We start from the raw sequence: 22,423 nt of genomic DNA, 5'->3' as shown, positions 1-22,423 counted from the left end.
AACCGAGTCCATGTCCCCATCAAAGGCCTTTAACAGAGTCCATGTCCACTATCAAAGGCCTTTAACAGAGTCCATGTCCACTATCAAAGGCCCTAACAGAGTCCATGTCCACTATCAAAGGCCCTAACAGAGTCCATGTCCACTATCAAAGGCCCTAACAGAGTCCATGTCCCCATCAAAGGCCCTAACAGAGTCCATGTCCACTATCAAAGGCCCTAACAGAGTCCATGTCCACTATCAAAGGCCCTAACAGAGTCCATGTCCCCCATCAAAGGCCCTAACAGAGTCCATGTCCCCCATCAAAGGCCCTAACAGAGTCCATGTCCCCCATCAAAGGCCCTAACAGAGTCCATGTCCACTATCAAAGGCCCTAACAGCATCCTCAAGACCTTCTACACCTGCACTGTGGAAAGCATCCTGACGGGCACCATCACCACCTGGTACGGGAACTGCACTGTTCTTGAGAGGAAACCTCTACAGAGAGTAGAGCGAACAGCACAGTCCATCACCAGAGGGCCAGCTCCCCAACCTTCTGGATTTATACAACAGCAGCTGCCTGAGGAAATCCAGAAGGATCATGAAGACAATACTCTACCCCTGCGCTTCCACATAACTCAGTCTGTACCTTGCACCGACATTACTCTGGCATCATAACTCACTGTGATTACTGGAACATCTACACAGCATTATAATACCCATAGCTTGTTTTACATTCATCTTCATTCTCTGTGCAATATCACATGTCTATTAATATATTTAAGATATCTAAAACTTAGAACAATACTCTATTTTTATTTTTATGACTACAGAGTAAGTTTGTATATGTTTGATGTCCCTTATCAAAGGCCCTAAACAGAGTCCATGTCCCCTATCAAAGGCCCTAAACAGTCCATGTTACCTATCAAAGGCCCTAAACAGAGTCCATGTCCCCCATTAAAGGCCTTTAACAGAGTCCATGTCCCCTATCAAAGGCCCTAACAGAGTCCATGTCCACTATCAATGTAACGTGGTGGGTATGGTGACATAACCACCACGTGAATAAACTGAAAGACGAACCCAAGTGCCGGCTCAAACTGGCACATTAAGCCGTGATGGAAGTAGTGCGAGAGTAAAGCACACACACGCACAGCGGCAAAAACACCAACACAAAATGACGTGGAAAACTCAACCGTGAACACTCGGGAGAAAATAGAACACAAAAAGATGCGGAAAACTCAACGCATACAAAGCAAAACTCACCCGTAGAGAGAGGGGAGAAAAATAACAAAGGCAACTCAAAAGACGCGGAAAAAACTCGTCACGTAAAAACGAAAGCAAGAACGCCAGGGAAAGTAACTGGCTGCAGGCAAAAAGCCGCAACAAACGAAACCTTCCCAAAATAAATGTATAACAAATAGGAAGTGAAACAGATGGAGGAAAACTTGAGATAGGCCAAGTAGCGGTGCAGGAGATAGAAACTTGAATAAGTGACAGGAATTACAAGAGAAACAAAAAAAGAGAGGGGAAGGTGGTGAGACACCTTACAACACAGCGTAATGGCAGAGAAAGCAGAGAAGGGCTGAAAACGTACCAGCATGACCAAAACGAATCAGCAATGATCCGTCTCCACAAGCTTCCTTAAGAAGCCATGGCAATAGGTGAAACAGATCATTGCTGATTGCGCCGATTCAGTCTAGGACTTGTGGAGGTAGAAGGCGTGGCATCCGAGCCAGCCCTGATAATCAAAGGCCCTGACAGACTCCATATCCCCTTTCAAAGCCCTTAACAGAGTCCATGTCCACTAGCAAAGGCCCTAACAGGGTCCATGTCCAATATTAAAGGCCCTAAGAGAGTCCATGTCCACTATAAAAAGCCCTAACAGGGTCCATGTCCACTATCAAAGGCCCTAACAGAGTCCCTGTCCTCTATCAAAAAGCATAACAGAGTTCATGTCCACTATCAAAGCCCTTAACAGAGTTCATGTCCCCTATCAAAGGCCCTAACAGAGTCCATGTCCTCTATCAAAGGCCTTAACATCTGGCCAAGGTGTAGCTGTTGCAGTAGTGAACCGTGACCATTATACCTTGGCCCGCTCCCATTATAACTGCCAGGCCCTCTGTAAACGAACAGCGGGCATCAAAGTCACAGACACAGGCTCACAGGCTCCCACTTAACTTAACCCCTCACCTTCCAACACAGATTGAATAGACACGGGTGAATAATTTATTTGCGTATATTTTTGTAATTGTTTAGATGTCGATTGTCAAACTGTAAGTAGATAAAATAAAATTGGATAAATTATATTATATATAATTTTGTTTTAAGAATATTTTAGGCCCTCTGAGAGGGTGTAGAGGGCCCTGACGGTTCCCCACTGAGCTGTTGTACAGGTTTGTCAGGACCAGGGGTGGAAAGTAACTAATTACATTTACTCACATTACTGTAATTGAGTACTTTTTATGAGTAATTTGTAATTTTCTGAGTAGTTTTTGAAATGTGTAATTTTTACTTTTACTTGAATACATTTTGACCCAAGTAGTTTTACTTCACTACATTTGAACGGCCTCAAATTACTGAGTAAAAAATATTGATGGTGAAAAATTTAATGTGGGCAGAAATTTAAACTTGGAGTCCCAGGACTGAAAGCCAATTGTGTGGCCTTGCCTTGCGCGCACCCTTTCCATTGTCTCATAATCAGGTCGTAAACTGGTGCACTTTTTTTTCCAAAAGGATGAGATTGTTCTATCTTTAAATCTTCTATCTATCAGGTTCTGTGGGATCCTGTGGACATATTATTGTGAAAAGTGGAATCCTGTGGGCACTGTATTTTGTATAGTTGGATATTGTGAGTGTTTTAAATAGTGGAATCCTGTACGCATTTTGTTTTATTTTGAGATGTGGGATCCTGTGGTCATTTTATATTTTATTTTGAGTTGTGGCAACCTGTGGGCATTTTATTGTGAATAGTAGGATCCGGTGGGCACTGTATTTTGAATAGTTGGATCCTGTGAGCACTTACTTTTAAATTGTGGCATTTTTTAATTTTTGATGTGGGATCCTGTGGGCATTTTATTGTGAGTAGTGGAATCCTTTTGCATTTTAGTTTGATTTGTGGCACACATAATTTTGTGTGCATTTTGTTTTTTGAATAATTTGTAATTTAAATTTCTTTATTCTTATCATAGTGTTGTCCGTTGGACAATAGGACTGAAAATTATTTGCACTTTATGGTACAGGTTGTGACTGTCCTTGTGCTGTGAGGAAGTATGTTCCTGAGCCCAGCTGATCTTTTTGCAAGTGTGGATGTGCAAAGTCATGGCCTGGCGGTTAGGGAACTGGTCTTGTGACCGGAGGGTCGTGGGTTCGATTCCCAGGCAGGCCATGACTGAGATGCCCTTGAGCAAGGCATCTAACCCCAACTGCTCCCCAGGCGCTGGGCTAGGGCTGCCCACCGCTCTGGGTACGTGTGATCCACAGCTCCCTAGTAATCACTAGTGTGTGTGTGTGTGTGTTCTCACTGCACAGATGGGTTAAATGCGGAGGACAAATTTCGATTGGGGTGTAAAAATCACAATTGACAAAATATGGCACATTTAAATTTTTTTTTTTTTTAAATACACTTTGAAATCGATTAAAACAACTTGTGCTGAATTTGGTTCATGATTCATCCATGCATTAAATAACTGAAAGTAACTAAGTAACTTTTACTCAAATTACATTTTAAATGAAGTAATTTTGTACTTTTACTCGAGTAAATTTTGAGATGGGTAATTTTACTTTTACTCTGAGTAGATTTTAGGCAAAGTAATGATACTTTTACTCAATTACAATGTTTCAGTACTCTTTCCACCTCTGGTCAGGACATAGTCTTCATGTGTTACCAAGGAGTATCTGCCTTTTATGGAACCAGTTTCCTCTGTGTTGATTATTCTTGAGACTATGGATTCAAGCTTGATTGACAGGTATTTGCATGTTACTTTTATATCTGAATTGATTAAAGATATGAGGCTGGAGCACTAAGCAAAGTTTCTATCAGGTTCAGGAAAAGAGTAATGAGAACATCTTTCATCTGGTCTGCTATTTGACCATTTTGAAATATTTCCAAAATTACATTTGAAAGCAGTGGTAAAAGGGGCCAGGGATGTTTAATAGAACTCACCTGGGACTCCGCCCATTCCTGGCTGTTTATTGTTGATAGGCATGACGTGATTGTTAACGAGTCTGTTTACAGAGGCCTTTCCCAGAAACGATAGGCCTCTTCTGGTGAAACTATTTTACTTGATTAGTAAAATTTTGAATAGATGTGCCTCAATGAATTATTAATTATGGAAGCATTCTGGGGAATCTTTGGATCTATATATGGATTTGGAATGTATGATTATTCATTCTTAAATGATAATCATTTGTATGATAATTTTGTATTTGTGTTTTGTTTTGGGTTGCAAATGGTTTTCCAGTTTTTCTCCCAAATTATGCTTATGTATTTAGCTTTCTTACCGAGTAGATACTGTTGGTTTTTTTTAAGGAGTTCATTTTTAAGGAGTTCGGTTGATTTTGTTTGTGTTGTAATGACCAGCATTTGCAGTCTCTTCACATTACTCCTGTCGCTATGAACATGACTAACGTAACATGTCAGTGGAGTTGAGCTATGTGGAAACTACAGTACTCACTTCTCTGTTGAGGAGAACAGATGCAGGCCCTCTCTCCCACGTCTCTGCCACAGGAACCATGCCCTCGTGACCACACGACCCTGCCAGCCCAAACCGACTGGGCTTGTTATTACTTATACACACAGACGTCGTCCATCTAGTTTTCTTCCAAAGAACAATGACTAATGAGCAAAATTATTAATGAAAAATGAAAATATTTTAATTGTAATCTGATTGTAAAACTGTTAAATACATTTTAGATATTTTTGTATGTTTTTGCCAATAATCAATCTGTTAAATCGACACTAAAATAAACTGCCGCACGTAGTGTGCGCCCTCTAGTGGCCAAATACTTGGACTACTGAGGTAGTTACACACAAAATTTGAAAAACCAATTTTTGTTTTACCCCGCTTCGATATTAATATATTACTACAGTTACTATTAACTATTATTTCACTCCTAACCTTTTGATTGGTCGGATAATTTCAGAGAGTTAGATTACTACATGTACATTCAAATATATGTTAAAATGTCTTATCATGGCTTCAGACAGACCTTTATATCTGACACTCGCAGATAACGGAATGACGGTTGGGTGAAACATTTCTGAGTTCAGTTTTTTTTGCCATTAGATGGCAGCACAATACTGGAAATGAACTCAAATGGCTTCGAATGAGGGTTGTCATCAACCTGTGCTTTTTCTGCGCAAACTCGGATTTTTTAATTTTATATACTTACTACAACATACTTCTGTAATTTATCTAGTTTTATTTACTGTATGTTTTTCTGGCTGTACTTTACATGTATTGTAAATTGTACTACACTATATAATTTTTTCAGGTGATCATATGATATGATAGCTGCCTTCTTGCATATATTAAGCAGCAAATGGGTTCCGTGTCCTTTTATATTTTTCCATTGATCACAAAACCTAAATTTAAATTTAAATCATATTTGTATCTGTTGATATAAAGAAACCACAAAAGGACATTTGGTCTTTGTCTTGCATCTGTTTAATAGTTGATCATATGATTTGAATTCACAATGTTTTACAATATTTTGTATCCCTAAAACATATGAAAGCACTGGTTAAGTATTGTATTTCACCATGGCAATTATTACAATATACAATACCCATTTCATTTAATGTATAAAAATAGCTTAATCTCAAGATTATAAGTACATTATGGAATGTATAAATATATGAATCTGTAGCATACATAATATTTTACAATTTTATAGACATAAATGATGAAATATATAAAGTACTGCAAAAAAAGTATTGCACATTTCCCTTATTATATACAAATTTAGCTTCAAGTATATAAACACCCTCCTATGCCAGATATTAGTGTTTGAGCGGGTCACATCCATCTTTCACAAAGATCTCATCATCCTGTGCATTTCCTCTGTGGGGCTTAATTGGTGACGATTGTTTTAGCTTTGTGTTCCTCCATGTTCTTTTTCCTCTTGCTGGAAGCCCCAGAGATGTTGACAGAGTCCTGGCTAAACCCATTGCTCCTGCAAAGGGTTGGAGCAGACGTCCGTCCTACGTGGAGAGAAGAGAGCCTTGTCAAGTCTGACAGCTCCTGAAGGACGAGGAGTATCCCAGTCTCATGCACCCAGAACGGATCCACTATCTGCTACACCACTCACTCACACCCACTTCACCTCCACCCCTCCCTCTTGTCTCAGTGAAACTCCTGCCTCCCCCGTATTAAGGGACAGGTCCAGCCAAACCCCCCCTACAAACACTCCTTCTCTCCGAGTCCTCAGTCCTGTATCTCTGATAAAAGGTGGAGAAAATAGACGCAGCTGGATGGAGGTATAGCGGTTGTCCCCCCACCTTTGTGTCTGGAGAGAACACCCTAAAAGTTGAGCAAAGAAGGCGTCAGTAGCATTTCACCACACTGAGCCGACAGGAGGAGAAAGGCTCAGGACAAACCGCAGGTTGGTGTTTAAGTCTGTGTTTGAGGCCAGCTACGCCTCTGGGCGTGGAGCCAGAGCTGCCTGAGGCGGCCCCCTCCGTGGCCCTGAGGGGCGGGGAGCTGAGAGAGTGAACGCCTCCGACGCCGGCCGTAGCCCTGGGGGCTAATCTTCTCTGGGGGGGCGCTGTTCATTCCCTTGGGAGTCTGGTTGATGCGGTGGGCCAGGTCATGCACCAAACAGGTGATGAGGTTACATCCACGCTTCACTCGTTCACTCAACTGAGCACTGGAAAAAGGAAGAAAGAAATTCTACTACATATTCTCCTACGTCATTCAGCAAGGGTGGTGATTGGGTGTTCGCAGTGAGTGACGGAGGGACCCTACCTGTGGTGTGCTGACAGCACCTCTGTCTCGTTGCTCTGTGGTAGGAATTCTGCTGAATCTCTCCAACTCTCCTTGGGCACACAGGGATTCTCCACACTGGTACACAAAGACCAGCAGACACCAGGATCAATATTGAAAAGAGTGAGACATGTTCAAAAAATTTATGAATTAATTAAAACCATAACGCACTGACATACCTGATACTTTCCTCAGAGGTCAGATCAAGTGGTGCACATATAGCACAGGGCACGAGCGTGGCCAGCAAAGACCATAGCAGAACATCATGCAGAAACAGCTTCATTTTGCCTTCAGCCTGTGGAGAGAGGTTGCTTTCCGTTAGCTGTTTAACATTTAAAAACATATTCACAATATGACAACTTTCTAAAGAACTGCACAGTTCCTCCCAAAATAGACATCTCTAATCTGCACCCAACTCTTATCCATGCCCAAATCTAATCCGAACCCAAACCTAATCTAAATACCTAGTCTAATCTGCACCCGAACCTAATCTGCACCGAAATCTAACCTGCACCCAAGTCTTATCTTCACTTATCAGCATTTCACAGGCTGAGTCTAGCTGAGATATGAAGCGTTCTGGTGGCTGTGACTGGGGAGAGACTGTGGAGGCCAGGGATGCCCAGATACCACACGCCTGTGCTGGGGGCACACGAGCGCTGTCTCACGCTGTTAAGCCAAGTTTTTAATAGACATGGACTTTTGAGTAAATGCAGAAAAAAAAATCCAGTGACAAGAATCTGAGCAGCATTCCAACTGTACATACCTGAGAAGGTCTGCTGTTGAGTGGGAATTAAGAACTGAACTTCTGACTTCTGACACAGTACTGAGGGAGGGTCCAGAGAAGTAGGTATTCCCAAATTATGTCCAACTGTGTGTGTGTGTGTGTGTGTGTGTGTGTGTGTGTGTGTGTTTTAGATAAGGATGCAGCTCTGACACTACCAGTGTTCTGAGTCCAAAAGGGAGACCTGGAAGCTTTTATACTTTATGGGGGGTGGGAGGAGGCGGGTCTTAGCATGAGTGACAGTCAGCCACATCCCCATGGTAAACTAACCAATAACCTGACTTGTCCTGTCTTATGGAGACAAAGTGTGTTCCAGTGAGAGCATCTCAAAGAGATTCTTGTTTTATTTTCAACATTATTAAAATAACTCCCATAACTGCCATGTGTCATAATTCATTTCAAATTCTGTTATTTTGTTGTTTGGTCTATGAAGACAGCGAATGTCAGAGAACTGGACAGCCTAAATTAGAACCGCATATTTCAGTGCTGTCTACTAAATAGAAAGATATGCCTGAATAACACTACTCCATAAAATCTTAATAATGGCCCTCCTGCTGTGAATATGGGATGCATGACTTAATTGGTAATCCAGAATCCATTTCAGCTGATGGTGGCATAATGACTTCACATTCCAGCCACCTACACACTCTGCAAAAACGTAAGGAATGTGGGTTTACTATTACTATTTCCAGAACAGCTAATCTGACACCTGCTCGCCATGCAAAATGATTTAGGAACATATACAGACATGTTACTGTTAAAAAAAAACATTTGAACAAATAAAGTGACAATCGTGAAGCAATTCTTCAACACCAGTACTGATGCTGCTTTGCCCATTCCAAAGTTTCATAAATCCTGTTTTTGAAACCGGTTTCCATCTCATCAACACTTTCCAAGGTGTTAGCTGTTAGCTCATCCTTAAAGTTGTTTATGTGAGGTAAGGGTTGTATGCTATGCTCAGTTTAGAGTATGGACACCGTCATGGTAGAGACTGTTAAAACAGGGTGTAAATTCTCCCATCAGCACCTTTGTGAAGGGGCCATCTGACAGCAATGCAGAAGCAGATTTGTCTGTGCCTCTATGCCTGGAGTGGGTCCTTAGCTTTGAAGAACAGCTCTGCTGGAGTTTTGACACCTGTTTACAATCTCTGTACCTTTTAGTGTTTAGTGTTCCAGTACACTGGTGTTAGTGACCTACTTGGGCACCTTGGAAAGGAGGTCACTAACATAGAATTGCAAATAAGCCTTGAGTCTCTTGTGGCCATGGCAACATCACGTTAACTACCTCATATCTCTCTGGGAATTCTTCAAATATCTGATGAAACGGTCTCTCCGTGCTGGGAACGCGTTCTTTGGAGCCATTAAACATCCAGATCTTATTTTCCCTCTTTGACTTCTTAATAAAGAGAAAAATGAGTGCAGATCCATCACTGTTTCCTTCTAGATGAGGCAGTGGCAGTTTTAGGTCACATCATATGAAGATTGTGTTTGGAATCAAAACATCTATTGACCTCATCTTTCTGTTCTCCCTGCAGTCTAGCCAGTCTTCCTACCAGCTGAGCTGTCCTGGGCCACTGCTAGTTCAACAAGCAGCACACTCCGGGTGTAAAGTGACAAATGACCGTTTGGATACAGTAGGACAGAGTGTTCTCTGTTCTTGATTCCATTAGAGTCCTATGCAGCTTAATGTGAGCAAGTGGCATTTGTTGAAGCCTCGTGATGGCGCTGTCCAAACAGCGCCCTCTGGTGACAGCAGAGATTGCCCCCTCTGTGTCTGTGTGTCCTCCTGAATGTTTGTATGTGACTGAACGAACAGGACAGATTCTGACCATAGTCACATAACATATGAAGAGGATGCCTTGGTGTGCTTCTTAATCCAACTGCATGAAGGATACAGTATAATTTGAGATGAACATTACTTACTCTGGAAGATCAACAGCATCATTGGAGGTGATGGGTGTAGCTCACTCTGCTCCTGAGAGTGATTCATGCAGGTTCCTGCAAGAGTGAACCATACCCGTATGGAATGGGGGATTAGAGGCTACAACATCACCTGCCTCCCAGGTAAACAGAGCAAGCCCAGCTCTTCCTGTTAGACATGAATCACTCAGCTGTTTCTGGCTGTTTTGAGGTTCCAGGGAACTTGGAAACCCTGCTGTAAATGTACTTATTACAAATACCGTGAGCCGGGCAGTTTGTTTTCACATCCCTCCCATCGCCAAAGAAGGGGTCCCGACTGTCCTGATTTTTGTTACGTTAAAGACAAAATCTTTTACGTTAAAGACAAAATTGTCACGTTTTATTCATTTGCTTATCAATATCACTTCTGACATGGACCAACTATGTAAGCTTCCTGCTGAGGATACGGAACAGGCCTGATTAAAATGAAAAGTCTCACACTGGTTTACAACCCCAGGTTTGCCTTGCACTAAATGTTGATTTAGTGTGCCTACGAAATACCTCACACCATGTATTAAACTCAAAACAGTGGAATAGCTCATCTCTGGTTTGTACACAATCACTGCTTTCTGTAAGTAACTTGCACAAACATCTAAATTGTGTCCCTGTGATGTAACACTGGGCTCTTTGGATAATGTTTAAATCAGGTAGTGTGACAGAAGTCATGTCCCTGTCAGACCAGTGAGCTGTGTCTGCTTCTCTGCATTACCATGGAAGAGGTCATGAAGCTGCTTTCCTTGTGGTGTTCACCTCTGAGGATGAGCTGCCTCTACACCACGTCTCTCAGCAAACACACACACCTTCTTTCAGTCCCAGATCACCAAGTCCACCACAGGTCACCTACTGCTCCATGCTGACTACTTCAATAATCAAAGTGTCCCCTGGTGTGTCTGATGTCCCATGACACACAGAATGTCACCTGGTCCATCTGTGCTGGGGAGCTTTCTAGGAAAACAGCGGCGCCTCAGGTGTTCTTGAAAACGCATGGCACTCGTGTTCACAGTAACACCGACCCATTAGTTCACACTGGAATTTGGCTGTCAGGTCCTTCTGACTCAAAAACAGCGCTTAGAGGGCAACCTGAGGAACATGAACACAGACTCTGTGAAGGTGTTCTGATCACGTGTCCCTTATATCTTTCATTTTGTTTCTGCTTTTGAGTCATGTCACATCACTGCGAGACTGTTTGCTTCTCTGGAATCACTTTAAGCCCAATTCATCTTGGCATTTTATCTACACGCCTGTTGCTTGGTGTTTTGATGACACACAGTTCCGGGTATGTCACAGCTTACACTGGTCAACAATTGTTCCGCTTAATCTAAAATTAAACCAGACGGGCAGTCACAGACGGAGTCAGTTAGGTGTCTGACAGGATGTGACATCATGGAAATCTTGTGCCCTGGAATTAATGTCTTTAGCAAGAATTCTAGGAAATTCAAACATGATCCCATCTGGATAGGGACTGTCTACCTCTGGATATGATCTTTGTTTTCAGACCCCTGTTTTCCTTTGAAGGGCACAGTTATAGTGTATACCATTATATCAGTTATAGTGTGTACCATTATACCAGTTCTGTTCCACGCTCCTTATATGAGGCACCTGTGAAAGTTCTAGATGGTGTTGACATTAATGAGCATTTTTTTGGTCTGATGCTGTGTCATGTTTTCACCTGCCACTATGAACAATGGCATTTCAGGAGAAGGTGAGGTCAGTGACAAACACCATGCAACATGTTCACAGCCATGGACGATGTGCTGCAAAACAGTTCAGAGGTCAGATGTCATATTCATTATTATTCAAAATATGTACTCAATACCTCACCCTCTTGGAAAACTGAGTTTCATTTTTAAATTCAGGTTTATTTGCTTTATGAATTTACTATAATTGTTCATGGAAACTGACTGTCTTGACCTATCTAATTTGACTCATCTAATGTTGTGTAACTTAATAAATAATTAATTAAATTATAGCACCTTAAATTCATCAAGAAAATCAAAAATAGGATTTTTGCCTTAATGCTGGGAAATGCAGTCACATCTACAGAAGATGAATATGGCTAATATTACATATTAGGGAGGTTTGAATGCACATGTTTGGTGTTTGACCCTGTGTGCCAGACCCAGAGGTCCAGTTACTCCATTTGGTTAATAATGTACCCCAGTCATGTGTCTCTAAGCACTCTAGTCCACTTAATTACCCTGACGCTTCATTTCAGTGCAGAAGGGAGTGGGACTTCACTTCCTCTCAGTGTGCCAGTCAGGAAATTGTTTCATTTACTTCATCATGGATAACAAATCCTTTGACACAAGGGAAAGACAAAAAATACCTCAAAATTTTTATAAATATTTGATAATGTTTATCTAAACATAAATTAGTTACCTTCCTAGGTGAGAGTGGAAGATAAACTAAAAATACTTTAAAACGTTTTTATTGTAGGATACTGAGTCGCGTACAAGGGAATATGGGAAAAAAGGGAATATGATTTTGTCCCAACCTGTGACCTCTGGTTTTCATCAGAACCTTGACATAATCTGATATTTCACAAGGCCTGCACAAATATGATTACCAGGTGAATATTTTTAGGTGTAATTTGTCCAATTGTGCCTTAAGTTACATTTACTTATAAGATATGCTGTGAAAATGTTGATGTCATCAAAATGTTTGTAAACTGTAAATGCCTGTAAACTGTAAAGCCAGGTTGTTAGAGGGGTCTTGATGGGGTTGTGAGGCTTTGAATGGAATTATTTCAATATGCATGATTCAAGGCACATATTATGACTGGATCCATATAAAAAAAAACACACTTTCTACTATGAATCCTCACTGCAGTTTAGTGGAAGACGTTGTTTAATCTGCACTCAATCTGTCAGAAAAGCATGACATAAAAACATTTCATTAACACAGAAATTTTGATGGGCCACACAATTTTCAGTTTGAAAGCTTATGTGTCCTAACAGCTTTTTCCTAAGGTAATTATGAAGCAGTGTGGTACTCCAGATATGGGTTCAGTCATTAGACAGTTCACCCGACCATTTAATCCCACAATCTGATGACTTATTCATGTTGTCTGGCACTTCTTCATGTTGTCTGGAAACATGTTACTGGTCATGTGCTATCGTTGATCAAAGCGATCATGACAACCCTGCTGTGTGAGCAGGGAAGCAAATGACTATTTTAAGCTCGATATTGGCATGTGAAGAAGATCTGTGGAGGTCAGGCACTGGACCACGCCACGCCATGACACTTCCATCCGCGCGGGGGTTAACAGCACTGCTGGTTTTGAGTGCTTTGAGCCCGTCCTCTCAGAATGTGAAGAATCTAGCTGTTTATAGTGTAAGGGAAATATATTTTGCACATTCTAAAATTTCCAGCATGTGATTTGAATTAACCCCCAGTAAAGACACCTGGAGTTCGATTATCTCCAGAGGTACATTCGCATGCATGGTCACGAAACATACTGTGTAACACACACTAACTAGACACAACTTCATCAAGATGTTTTCTTACATACTTCAAACACTTCATCAACAATCCATATCCATAATATCCATTATTCTTGTGGACTGATTATTGACAGCCGTTCTGTCTTTGAAATTCCTTTTTTTTTTTTTTTGGTTTTCGATATAATCTGTAATAGTTGCATTTTCTTCTGGTGAGATATTTTCCATCCATTGTAGGACTCTGGACAAGATAGTAAATAATCATTGGAAAGTAAAGTTAGTGTTTATGTCTGTGTTTGTGAACTGGTGCGTCACCTCTGCCGATGTTGATTGTTCAGGCTGTAAATCAGGCCATGTTGGATTTTAAATGTGAGTGTTGTTGCCATTTAAATCTAGCATGTGATACACATCTTGGTCAGGGTGAGAGGTCAAAAGGTACTTTCGCCTCTTTTTCCCCTGAAGATGGCACAGTGTGGATGGATGTCTGATGTCTTCACGCACCAGGCCTGTGTGTCTGGAGTCTGCTATGGATTAACTCCCTTTATACTCTTTCTCACACATCATGTTTGACCACATTCCTCGAGCACATCTTGACCTAATCCAAATCAGACCGTTATTTATGGCCTGACTGAATTCAGTCTCCAGATGCATTTTGACTCAGCACCTCAGGTTTCTGTCACTTCTGCAGCATTTCTCCAGATTTCTCCAGATTTCTCCAGCATTTCTCCAGATTTCTTCATCTTTTCTCCAGATTTCTTCAGCATTTTTCCTGCATTTCTCCAGCATTTCTCCAGCAAGGTCACATTCAGATGAAGTTTCCATTTCGTGACGAAAGGCCGGGATAATTTAAATTGCTGCCAAATGAGCACATAAATAAACATTGTTTTGCTATTATACAAAACAGATTTCCAAAGTGCACTGTGGCTTTTGGTCCTGTCCACAAATGTGGATTTTGCAGTGGGTGGATTTATACTTTGGCCAAATGATTTTCAGTGCTACGTGCAGAAAATGCCAAAGCTTTGCAGGTAAACTTGAGGTTCAAATGTTTAGTACTCCCCACCTCAAAAGAAGTCAAACTTATTGTCATTTCTGCATTGATTCAATCGGAATATGATGTAATCCTCAGTGTAAACACAAATCTTTTTGACAATTTTATATATAAAATAGCCTGTTTGTCATAAATGCTTTAAATGCTATAATTGTATTAAACTTGGTAAATGAGATATAATCAACAAAACGAGAATTAACACTTCATATTTTGCGTACAAATTAACCTTAAAAAAAATCTTAAGTGGCCACTGATCATCTGGTTACTTTAAAAGGGGGGAGGGGATCGCTGCTTCTGATACAGCTTCCATAATTTCCAGCTGCCTCATTACAACTAATCCGCTATGAATATTAAAGGACGGCTGTTTTGCCTTCATCCATCCGTGAATGAAAGCAGCTTTGAAGTATTGCTGTTCCTCAGAGTTTATGGAGCCAGGTGTGGTCATTTGGTAATTAAAAAGCTGCTTTCCACATGCGAGCTTTAAACCCAAAACATGTGCTTGGTGCTTATTTTTGTCATTACACTAATTTACAATGATTGTCTTGGAATGCATGACTTAGCTGTTCTGACGGTGCATTTTTGTTTACCCCCAAAATATCATTTGGCTGAACTGAGGCGGCAGATACAGTCGAAACATGTGTGTCTAATCAAAATGACCTAGTATATGTGGAATGTATGGTATTGGCTTTATGGTGACTCTGGTGTCGAGTCAAATTTATGGAGAATGCCTGAAGCTAATGATCACTGTGCTTCTTTATTACTAATGCCGGAGTCAATGAGACGAGATGTATCCTATGTGAAAAACAGTTTCGTAATGAGTGAGTTTTCTTTGCAGCGAGCCATGACAATTTATCATCCTCTCGACTATGTAGGTTAGTTACAACTGCCTTCCTAATGTTTTTTTTTATTTGCATAATTTAATTTGCACTCTTCTGGAGTGTTTAATCGTTGCTAGCCCGTTATTGATATAATCTGTTCACTTTTATTGATGCACTTTCGGCGAGTGCCTGCGGTTCATTCGCTGTGCTCTAGCTTCGAGCACGTGCCTATATACCCGGGCAGAGTAATGACAGACTACGGAGTTCCACCGCTCGAGCCATCCGCTGCCCATGCGCGCGAGACGTGATTGCATGTAGCGCTGAGCGCGCGCGGACCAGTCACGCCTGTTGCGCACCACCTCGACTCCCCTCGACTGCACCCTGCGACTACACTGGCGCTCCGTCATCTCCGAAACATCCGTACACATGGCGAGGGACACAGGGGGCCTGTAAAAATAGAAAGTGAATCATTCAAATTTGCGCGACCTGCCAAGTTCGGCAGCGAGTCTTTCCGTAGGATAACGTCCATATCCCATGCGGTCTAATCCAGTCAGTGAATGTTTGCTGAAGTTTAGTTCGATCAAAGGGCAGATCACTTGAGTTCTCGTGCATTTGTTGTATCTGGCTTGGAAGGAACACCTGTACATCATCAAATACGGAGGGGTTTTTGTCTTTCGCAGCCAGATTTAAGAGAAACTCCGGAGGCCTGCGCAGTATCAGCAGTGTCAGACTCGCTGTAAACTAACGCGATGCTGTAGGCAGCTACTGGTTTTGATTTAAAAGTCATGCTCAGTTTATGTTTCAGAGTTGCTAAGTACCTATCTGTATGAGAGTTATGACACAGCGAAGCGTCGCGTGTTTTCGTTTGGTTTGACACGGCCCTTCTGCTTTTACTTGCATTTTATTCGCGCGCAGCCCTTGAGATGAATCCACTCATTAAGCGTTGATTCATTGGACTTTTGTGGTTTCCATGGTGACGTCTTCAGAAAACGCAGAGGCAGAGATTAACGATACGTGTAAGGCCTGTACCGTCTTGATCTTGATACGAACGGACCAGGTTTCCTCTGCAAACACTGCACAAAGCCCCTGCGTTTGCTGCATGCACCAAGAATATGTGTGACGGCTAAAATTAAGCTAAATTGAGAACCCAAGCAAACAATAAATAGGTCACATGACCAGTGACTATTCATGGAAGGATACCTCCATAAACAAAACCAGACAGACATATTGGCCAGTTAGTGCGTTTGACACTAACAACATCTCTGGCCCTCTGCTTTGAATTAGACTGTCATTCCTCAAGGCCCAAGGGGTATCATAAACAAAACTTATAAAATGCTAGAAATAGTCCTGAGAGTGTTATCTGTGTGCTGGGCTCTGCTCGGAGGTGTCTGATGGCAAGAGTGATTAAAGGCAGTGTCTTCTTTCATTCTGGGCTTTATGGTGGTTGTGGGGATGGTGTTGGATGGGTGTAGACCAGGGCTGGGGGTGTTTAACTTACCCCAAGCACCCCTGAAGAGTGTGTAGGCAAACCTCAGATAGTGTTGTTCATGCAATTACATTCTGACCTCTGCTGGACAGCCAATCATAAAGCAGATACACGGTTTTTGTGCCATCATAGTGCATAGTGCTGTGAAACTACAGTCTCTACAATAAACCTGGGTTCACCGGGGAGTAACACTGGGGAGTAACACTGCAGTCGGAGCCTACAATACCAGTATCATCACTCCGACACGGAATGAAAACCTGGCGTTCATCACAAGACATTTACATTGACAATATCAACACCCAGAACTTTCATTCTAGTTACCTTATACTTAGCCTGTGATTTATTTGTGACTTGTGTATTCATCTGTATAATTTGTTTTTGTGTAATTTGTGTGTTAACAGGCCGTCCAATAGAGGATGGGTTCCCTTTTGAGTCTTGGTCCTCCCAAGGTTTCTTCCTATTCCCCACCATTTAGGAAGTTTTTCCTAATGTTTTTATTACTAATTAATGTTTAGTTATACTAATGCTTTTCATTTTGCCAGTTTGAAACATATATTTCACATTTTGAACAAGTATTTAATTTACACCACTATTTTGCAGAGTATGACAGCATTTCACCAGCTCAGGTAGAGTAGATGGAGTCCTGTATATTCAGAGTAGGTGGAGTCCCGTATATTCAGAGTAGATGGAGTACCGTATATTCAGAGTAGGTGGAGTACAGTATATTCAGAGTAGATGGAGTACAGTATATTCAGAGTAGGTGGAGTACCATATATTCAGAGTAGGTGGAGTCCCGTATATTCAGAGTAGATGGAGTACAGTATATTCAGAGTAGGTGGAGTCCCGTATGTTCAGAGTAGATGGAGTACAGTATATTCAGAGTAGGTGGAGTCCCGTATGTTCAGAGTAGATGGAGTACAGTATATTCAGAGTAGGTGGAGTCCCGTATGTTCAGAGTAGATGGAGTACAGTATATTCAGAGTAGGTGGAGTACCGTATATTCAGAGTAGGTGGAGTACCGTATATTCAGAGTAGGTGGAGTATATTCAGAGTAGATGGAGTCCCGTATATTCAGAGTAGATGGAGTATTGTATATTCATAGTAAATGGAGTACCGTATTTTCAGAGTAGGTGGAGTACCATATATTCAGAGTAAATCGAGTACCTTATATTCAGAGTAGGTGGAGTATTGTATATTCAAAGTAGATGGAGTACCGTATATTCAGAGTAGATGGAGTGCTGTATATTCATGAGTAAATCGAGTACCGTATATTCAGAGTAAATGGAATATTGTATATTCGGAGTAAATCGAGTACCGTATATTCATATTGAGAGGCGCCTGTTCTTTTGATGTTTATTAAGCGTTTCACACATGTTGGTATAATTCACAACAGCCCTCTGTAATCTTAGCAACTCGTTTCTTCACCCCCTGCAATCAAAAAGATAATTGTGCTTGATTTACATTCGTTTTGAACACGATATTAAAAACACAATTGGAATCTGAAAATAGCTGCAACTGCATATTTTTATGTGTTTCAGCTGGAGTGTAAATGTCTGCTAGAACAGGGTCCAGCTTAGCCAAGCAGATGCTCAGATGCTCATGTATCTTTGGTGTTTGTTTGCTTGTTTGTTTATTGGTTTAATCTTTGTTTTCTTCTTGTGCTAAAATAATATCTTTTGACTATCTAGTCTGGGGGTTATTTGAGGTCTGCTTGAATGCATGCTATTCTCAATGGGATTTCATTTTTTTAAAATTCCTTTTGAAAGCTCTCTAATCCTGTGCAGCCAAATCAATTCTTCACACGAGGAATCTCTCAGTTTCACAAGGCAAAGAGTTTTTGCAACTTCATTTTTACTTTAGAAGCACTTTTAAGCATTGCACCTCACAAATATACCCTATATCCTCAGAAATACCCTAGATCCTCAGCAGTTTAAGCACTGTACCAAACCGATATACCCTAGATCACATATGTCAAAGTCAAGGTGAATTGATTATCTATGGCCCCCTGGATGATATTTAATTGCTATTAGAACCGGCCCGCAGGCCACAGCCGCCCGATGGTGTTTTGCACACACAAACACTACATTCCCCACAATGCAACGGTAGCCCGCGAAGTCATTGCAGCACACAAGCGGCGAGGGTCTGCGCGGCGAAAATGACGTAATCGCAGTGGCTCCGCCCGTGCGCGAGGGTGTCGCACGCTGTCGATTCGCAAGGTCGTGCACCTCTCGAATTTTGTAACTGCACGCACTAGTTAAACTTAATTAAGTTAAATATTTATACATATAGTCGAAATGATTTTTTTATTCACATTATTTAATGGTTGTTTATTTTCAAAACGCCCAATCTTAACGTCTTCACGTTCTCTCATGTTTCGTCCTGGAATTAACGTAATACAAGAGAACTGTTCAGTCAGACAGATATTTGTTGTGAAACGAAGTCGATACAATTTCAAGCATTTTCAAGTACTTTAGCCTAAATTCCAGCACTTTTCATACCTTTATTACTTTATTCATTTAATGTACAGGACATGTTTTCTTTGAAGGAAGTTTGTTTTTATCTGTTTGCTTGTTGAAAAATGTTTTCACTTGAAATTACTGACAGATCCATAAGAAATATTGCTTTATTCATTTAAGCATTACATAATAATATACACTGTGTTATGTCTTGGTTCAATAGGCTATGTGCAATCATTTCAATATGTTTTAATAAACATTGAACCAGTCTGGCCCTCGGCTTGTAGCAAATTTGGTTTTTTGGCCCTCGGTGTATTTGACTTTGACATCCCTGCCCTAGATCCTCATATATACCCTAGATCCTCAGATATACCCTAGATCTTCAGATATTCTCTAGATACTTATATACTGTATACCCTGGATTTTCAGATTATACCCTAGATTTTCAGATATACTCTAGATCCTCAAATATACCCTAGATCTTTAGATCTACCCAACATCCTCAGCAGTGGTTTCTTGCTTCCATCTTCTCTCACTCTGTCTCACCCTTCCCCCTCTCTAGGAATATCTACAGATTGAAGCATATGTGTCTGCAAGTACAGTAGTGCTGTCATCATGTGTCTGCAAGTACAGCAGTGATGTCATCATGTGTCTGCAAATACAGCAGTGATGTCATCGTGTGTCTTTAAGTACGGCAGTGATGTCACCATGTGTTTTCAAGTACGGCATACATGATGTACAGAATTTGAACTAGACACTCAGTTTTCCTTATACAGTAACAACAAATCTATACATAAGATTACATGCATTTAATAATTAACATAATTACCATAACATTGCTCAGAAACGCAGTATGCCGTCCCACCTCAGTAAGAACTGTTTAATTTACTTATTCAACTCCACTTTATAAGCAGCGTTAATATTCCTCATTGTATTAATAAGACTCATGCACATTTGTAAGCAGTCCATCAGTGGTGAGGAAACATACCTCAGATCAGCAGACCGCTCTGGTGCGTTGTGTTTTCAGAGGTGCAGTGTCTACTCTTCGCCGCCTTCCTCCAGGAAAGACCATCCGCCTTCCTCCAGGAAAGACCATCCCGCCTTCCTCCCGGAAAGACCATCCGCCTTCCTCCAGGAAAGACCATCCAGCACAAGTTCAGCAGGACAGTAAAGGCTGAACCCCAGTGAAATCAGGAATGCAAAGTGGTGCCGGGGGAATCCAGAAGAAATGGCTTCCCAGTTCAGATCTTGTGTGTGTGTGTGTGTGTGTGTGTGTGTGTGTGTGTGTGTGTGTGTGTGTGTGTGTGTGTGTGCCGGGGGGGTCTGGGGTGTAGAGGGATGACCTTGGTCTGCCACACTGGAAGTGGTAGCTGGCATTAGGAGGTGTGAGAACAGGCCTGAACACTGTGAAGACAGGCCTGAACACTGTGAAGACAGGCCTGAACAGTGTGATGACAAGCATGAACAGTGTGAAGACAAGCTTGAACAGCATGAAGACACGCCTGAACACTGTGAAGATGGGCCTGCACACTGTTTCTGGATATTTCAACATCAAACCCTCTGCAGCCAAATAGCATTGGCTTTAATGGATGCTTCCTAACTCTCACAACATGCAAGCCACATTTTTGCAGTTTCTGCAGCCTTTGTTGTTGTGTTTTTCTCAAAGTATTCCGCATCCGTAGGCCAGCGTCCAGATCCAGTGTGTGCCACGTGCTAACTTCAAGAAGCCTGACACACTCGTGCTGTTTGTGAGTCTTTCTTTGCTGTCAGACCACGGGGCCTTTTTCCAAACGTGGATTAATGCTCAGCTAATGACCCCCCACATGCCAGAAAACCACACGAAAAGTACGAAGGTGCATAAACGTGCCTGGATTTCTTCACCTGTTTATAGAGGATAAGTTTGTGATATGAACACAGAGAACGAAGCAGGCGATGGAAACGCTTATGTTCCCTATGGAATACAGTATATAGGAACCAGAGGGTATGGTTTTCTTGTTTGTTTGTTTTTTTGTTGCAAAAAACATTTTTTTTCTACATGCTATTCATTTTCTACATGCTGTTACATCTCCTGTGTTTCATATGTAATAGAAAAAAGAATCATGTATACATATATATATATATATATATATATATATATATATATATATATATATATATATATATATATATATATATATATATATATATATACTGTACACTTCTGTACACTATACACACACACACACACACACACACACACACATATATATATATATATATATTACTTCATCGGTATATAAAACTATATAAAACTGATTTAAAAAAAGCTTTGAGAAATATCATTCACTGCCTGTTTGTGTTAATAAAACCCCTTATTGATTTCAGCTACTAGTGAACATGGTGTGTGCTCATGTGTAATAAAAAATGTCAAATTGATGAACTGCATGAACCCTCATGTGAGATTATACAAAACAACAGCATACACAACGGTTCCCTAGTGTACAAAAGTGACTCCAATTGCCCCCAGACAGGGGCCAGATGATGATGATGATGATGATGATGATGAGACCTGCCTTGGGCATCCATATCACTCCCATCAGAGAAAGGGTCTTTATACCAGCATTTCCTAAGTGGAATAGTAGTTAGTTATTTGTGTGGAGCACCTGGGCGTGTTTCTGTCGATAGGTGATTTGGCATTATTAGTAACATTACCAGTCATTCCCAAATAGGTGAGACCAGTGTGAATGAATTAATTATGAATGAATGATTGATAAATCTTGCTCCTTGCTTGCTTGCTCCTTGGCATAGGGAGGTCATACTTTGGACACCTTAAGACCTTAGACAGATCATCTGTATCCTCTTTTGACTTCACATGAGACAGAGCAGCATCTAAAAAAGTGGCAAGAGAAACGTATTCCCATGAAGAACCTAGTACATGACATGGTCATTGGCCAGAAGAGGAAAGAGGAGGCACCTGGTCCACTAAAATCCCCTCATAGTGCTGGCCAGTATGTGCCACTCCCACGAGATGGCTTCATATATTATTACAGATCCATCAAGTTTAACAGCTTGCAACAGACACCAGAGACAAATGTCAGCTTTTAAACTTTCGCCACACATAAACACATCTGGATATAAGAACAGTGGGATGAGATACCTCAGACTTTTTTCCCCCACTTTTTGCTTAGGAGTTCAGATGTTGTGTTTTCATGTGTTGGCCTCGGACAGAAAGGCAGTGATAAATAACGCTGGCTTCCAGCTCTGTTAAGCTCATGCTACTAACCACCGTCGTGTGTTACCGTGACATATACAACATCATTTTCTACAGCTATTACTGACCTTTATTTGGAGACTCATCTGTGATCATTCCAAGACCTGATATCAGGTCTTCGTCTCCTCAGATGTCAGGTCTTCACCTCCCCTGATGTCAGGTCTTCACCTCCCCTGATGTCAGGTCTTCACCTCCCCTGATGTCAGGTCTTCACCTACCCTGCTTCT

At 41.3% G+C, this 22,423-nt stretch overlaps 2 protein-coding genes across 2 annotated transcripts in view; both read right to left on the bottom strand.

Moving 5' to 3' along the window:
- ampd3b (adenosine monophosphate deaminase 3b) overlaps positions 1-4,738 on the bottom strand; it is a 20,017-nt gene extending 15,279 nt beyond the window's left edge. Inside the window, exon 1 of the mRNA XM_076984483.1 lies at positions 4,650-4,738. Coding sequence (XP_076840598.1) covers positions 4,650-4,709 — 60 coding nt within the window. The 5' untranslated portion in view covers positions 4,710-4,738. The remainder of the gene's footprint in view (positions 1-4,649) is intronic.
- Positions 4,739-5,629: 891 nt separating this feature from the next.
- On the bottom strand, positions 5,630-7,893 carry admb (adrenomedullin b). Its single transcript, XM_076984470.1, has 4 exons — positions 7,723-7,893; positions 7,139-7,254; positions 6,942-7,037; positions 5,630-6,843 (listed from the first exon to the last, which is right to left on the bottom strand). Exons 2-4 carry the CDS (start codon positions 7,240-7,242, stop codon positions 6,588-6,590), a joined length of 456 nt encoding a protein of 151 aa, XP_076840585.1. The 5' UTR covers positions 7,243-7,254; positions 7,723-7,893; the 3' UTR covers positions 5,630-6,587.
- Positions 7,894-22,423: the final 14,530 nt, after the last annotated feature.

Source organism: Brachyhypopomus gauderio, chromosome 2 (assembly GCF_052324685.1).
Source record: "Brachyhypopomus gauderio isolate BG-103 chromosome 2, BGAUD_0.2, whole genome shotgun sequence".
Lineage (NCBI taxonomy): Eukaryota > Metazoa > Chordata > Actinopteri > Gymnotiformes > Hypopomidae > Brachyhypopomus > Brachyhypopomus gauderio.
The sequence above is the reverse complement of the archived record's forward strand: the minus strand, read 5'-3'. Positions and strand labels throughout refer to the sequence as shown.

Coding starts and splice junctions, on each gene's coding strand:
- admb (XM_076984470.1), bottom strand. CDS start 7,242: ATGAAGCTGTTTCTGCATGATGTTCTGCTATGGTCTTTGCTGGCCACG. Junction 7,038..7,138: donor ACCTCTGAGGAAAGTATCAG/GTATGTCAGTGC, acceptor TTTGTGTACCAG/TGTGGAGAATCCCTGTGTGC. Junction 6,844..6,941: donor GTGCTGTCAGCACACCACAG/GTAGGGTCCCTC, acceptor TCCTTTTTCCAG/TGCTCAGTTGAGTGAACGAG.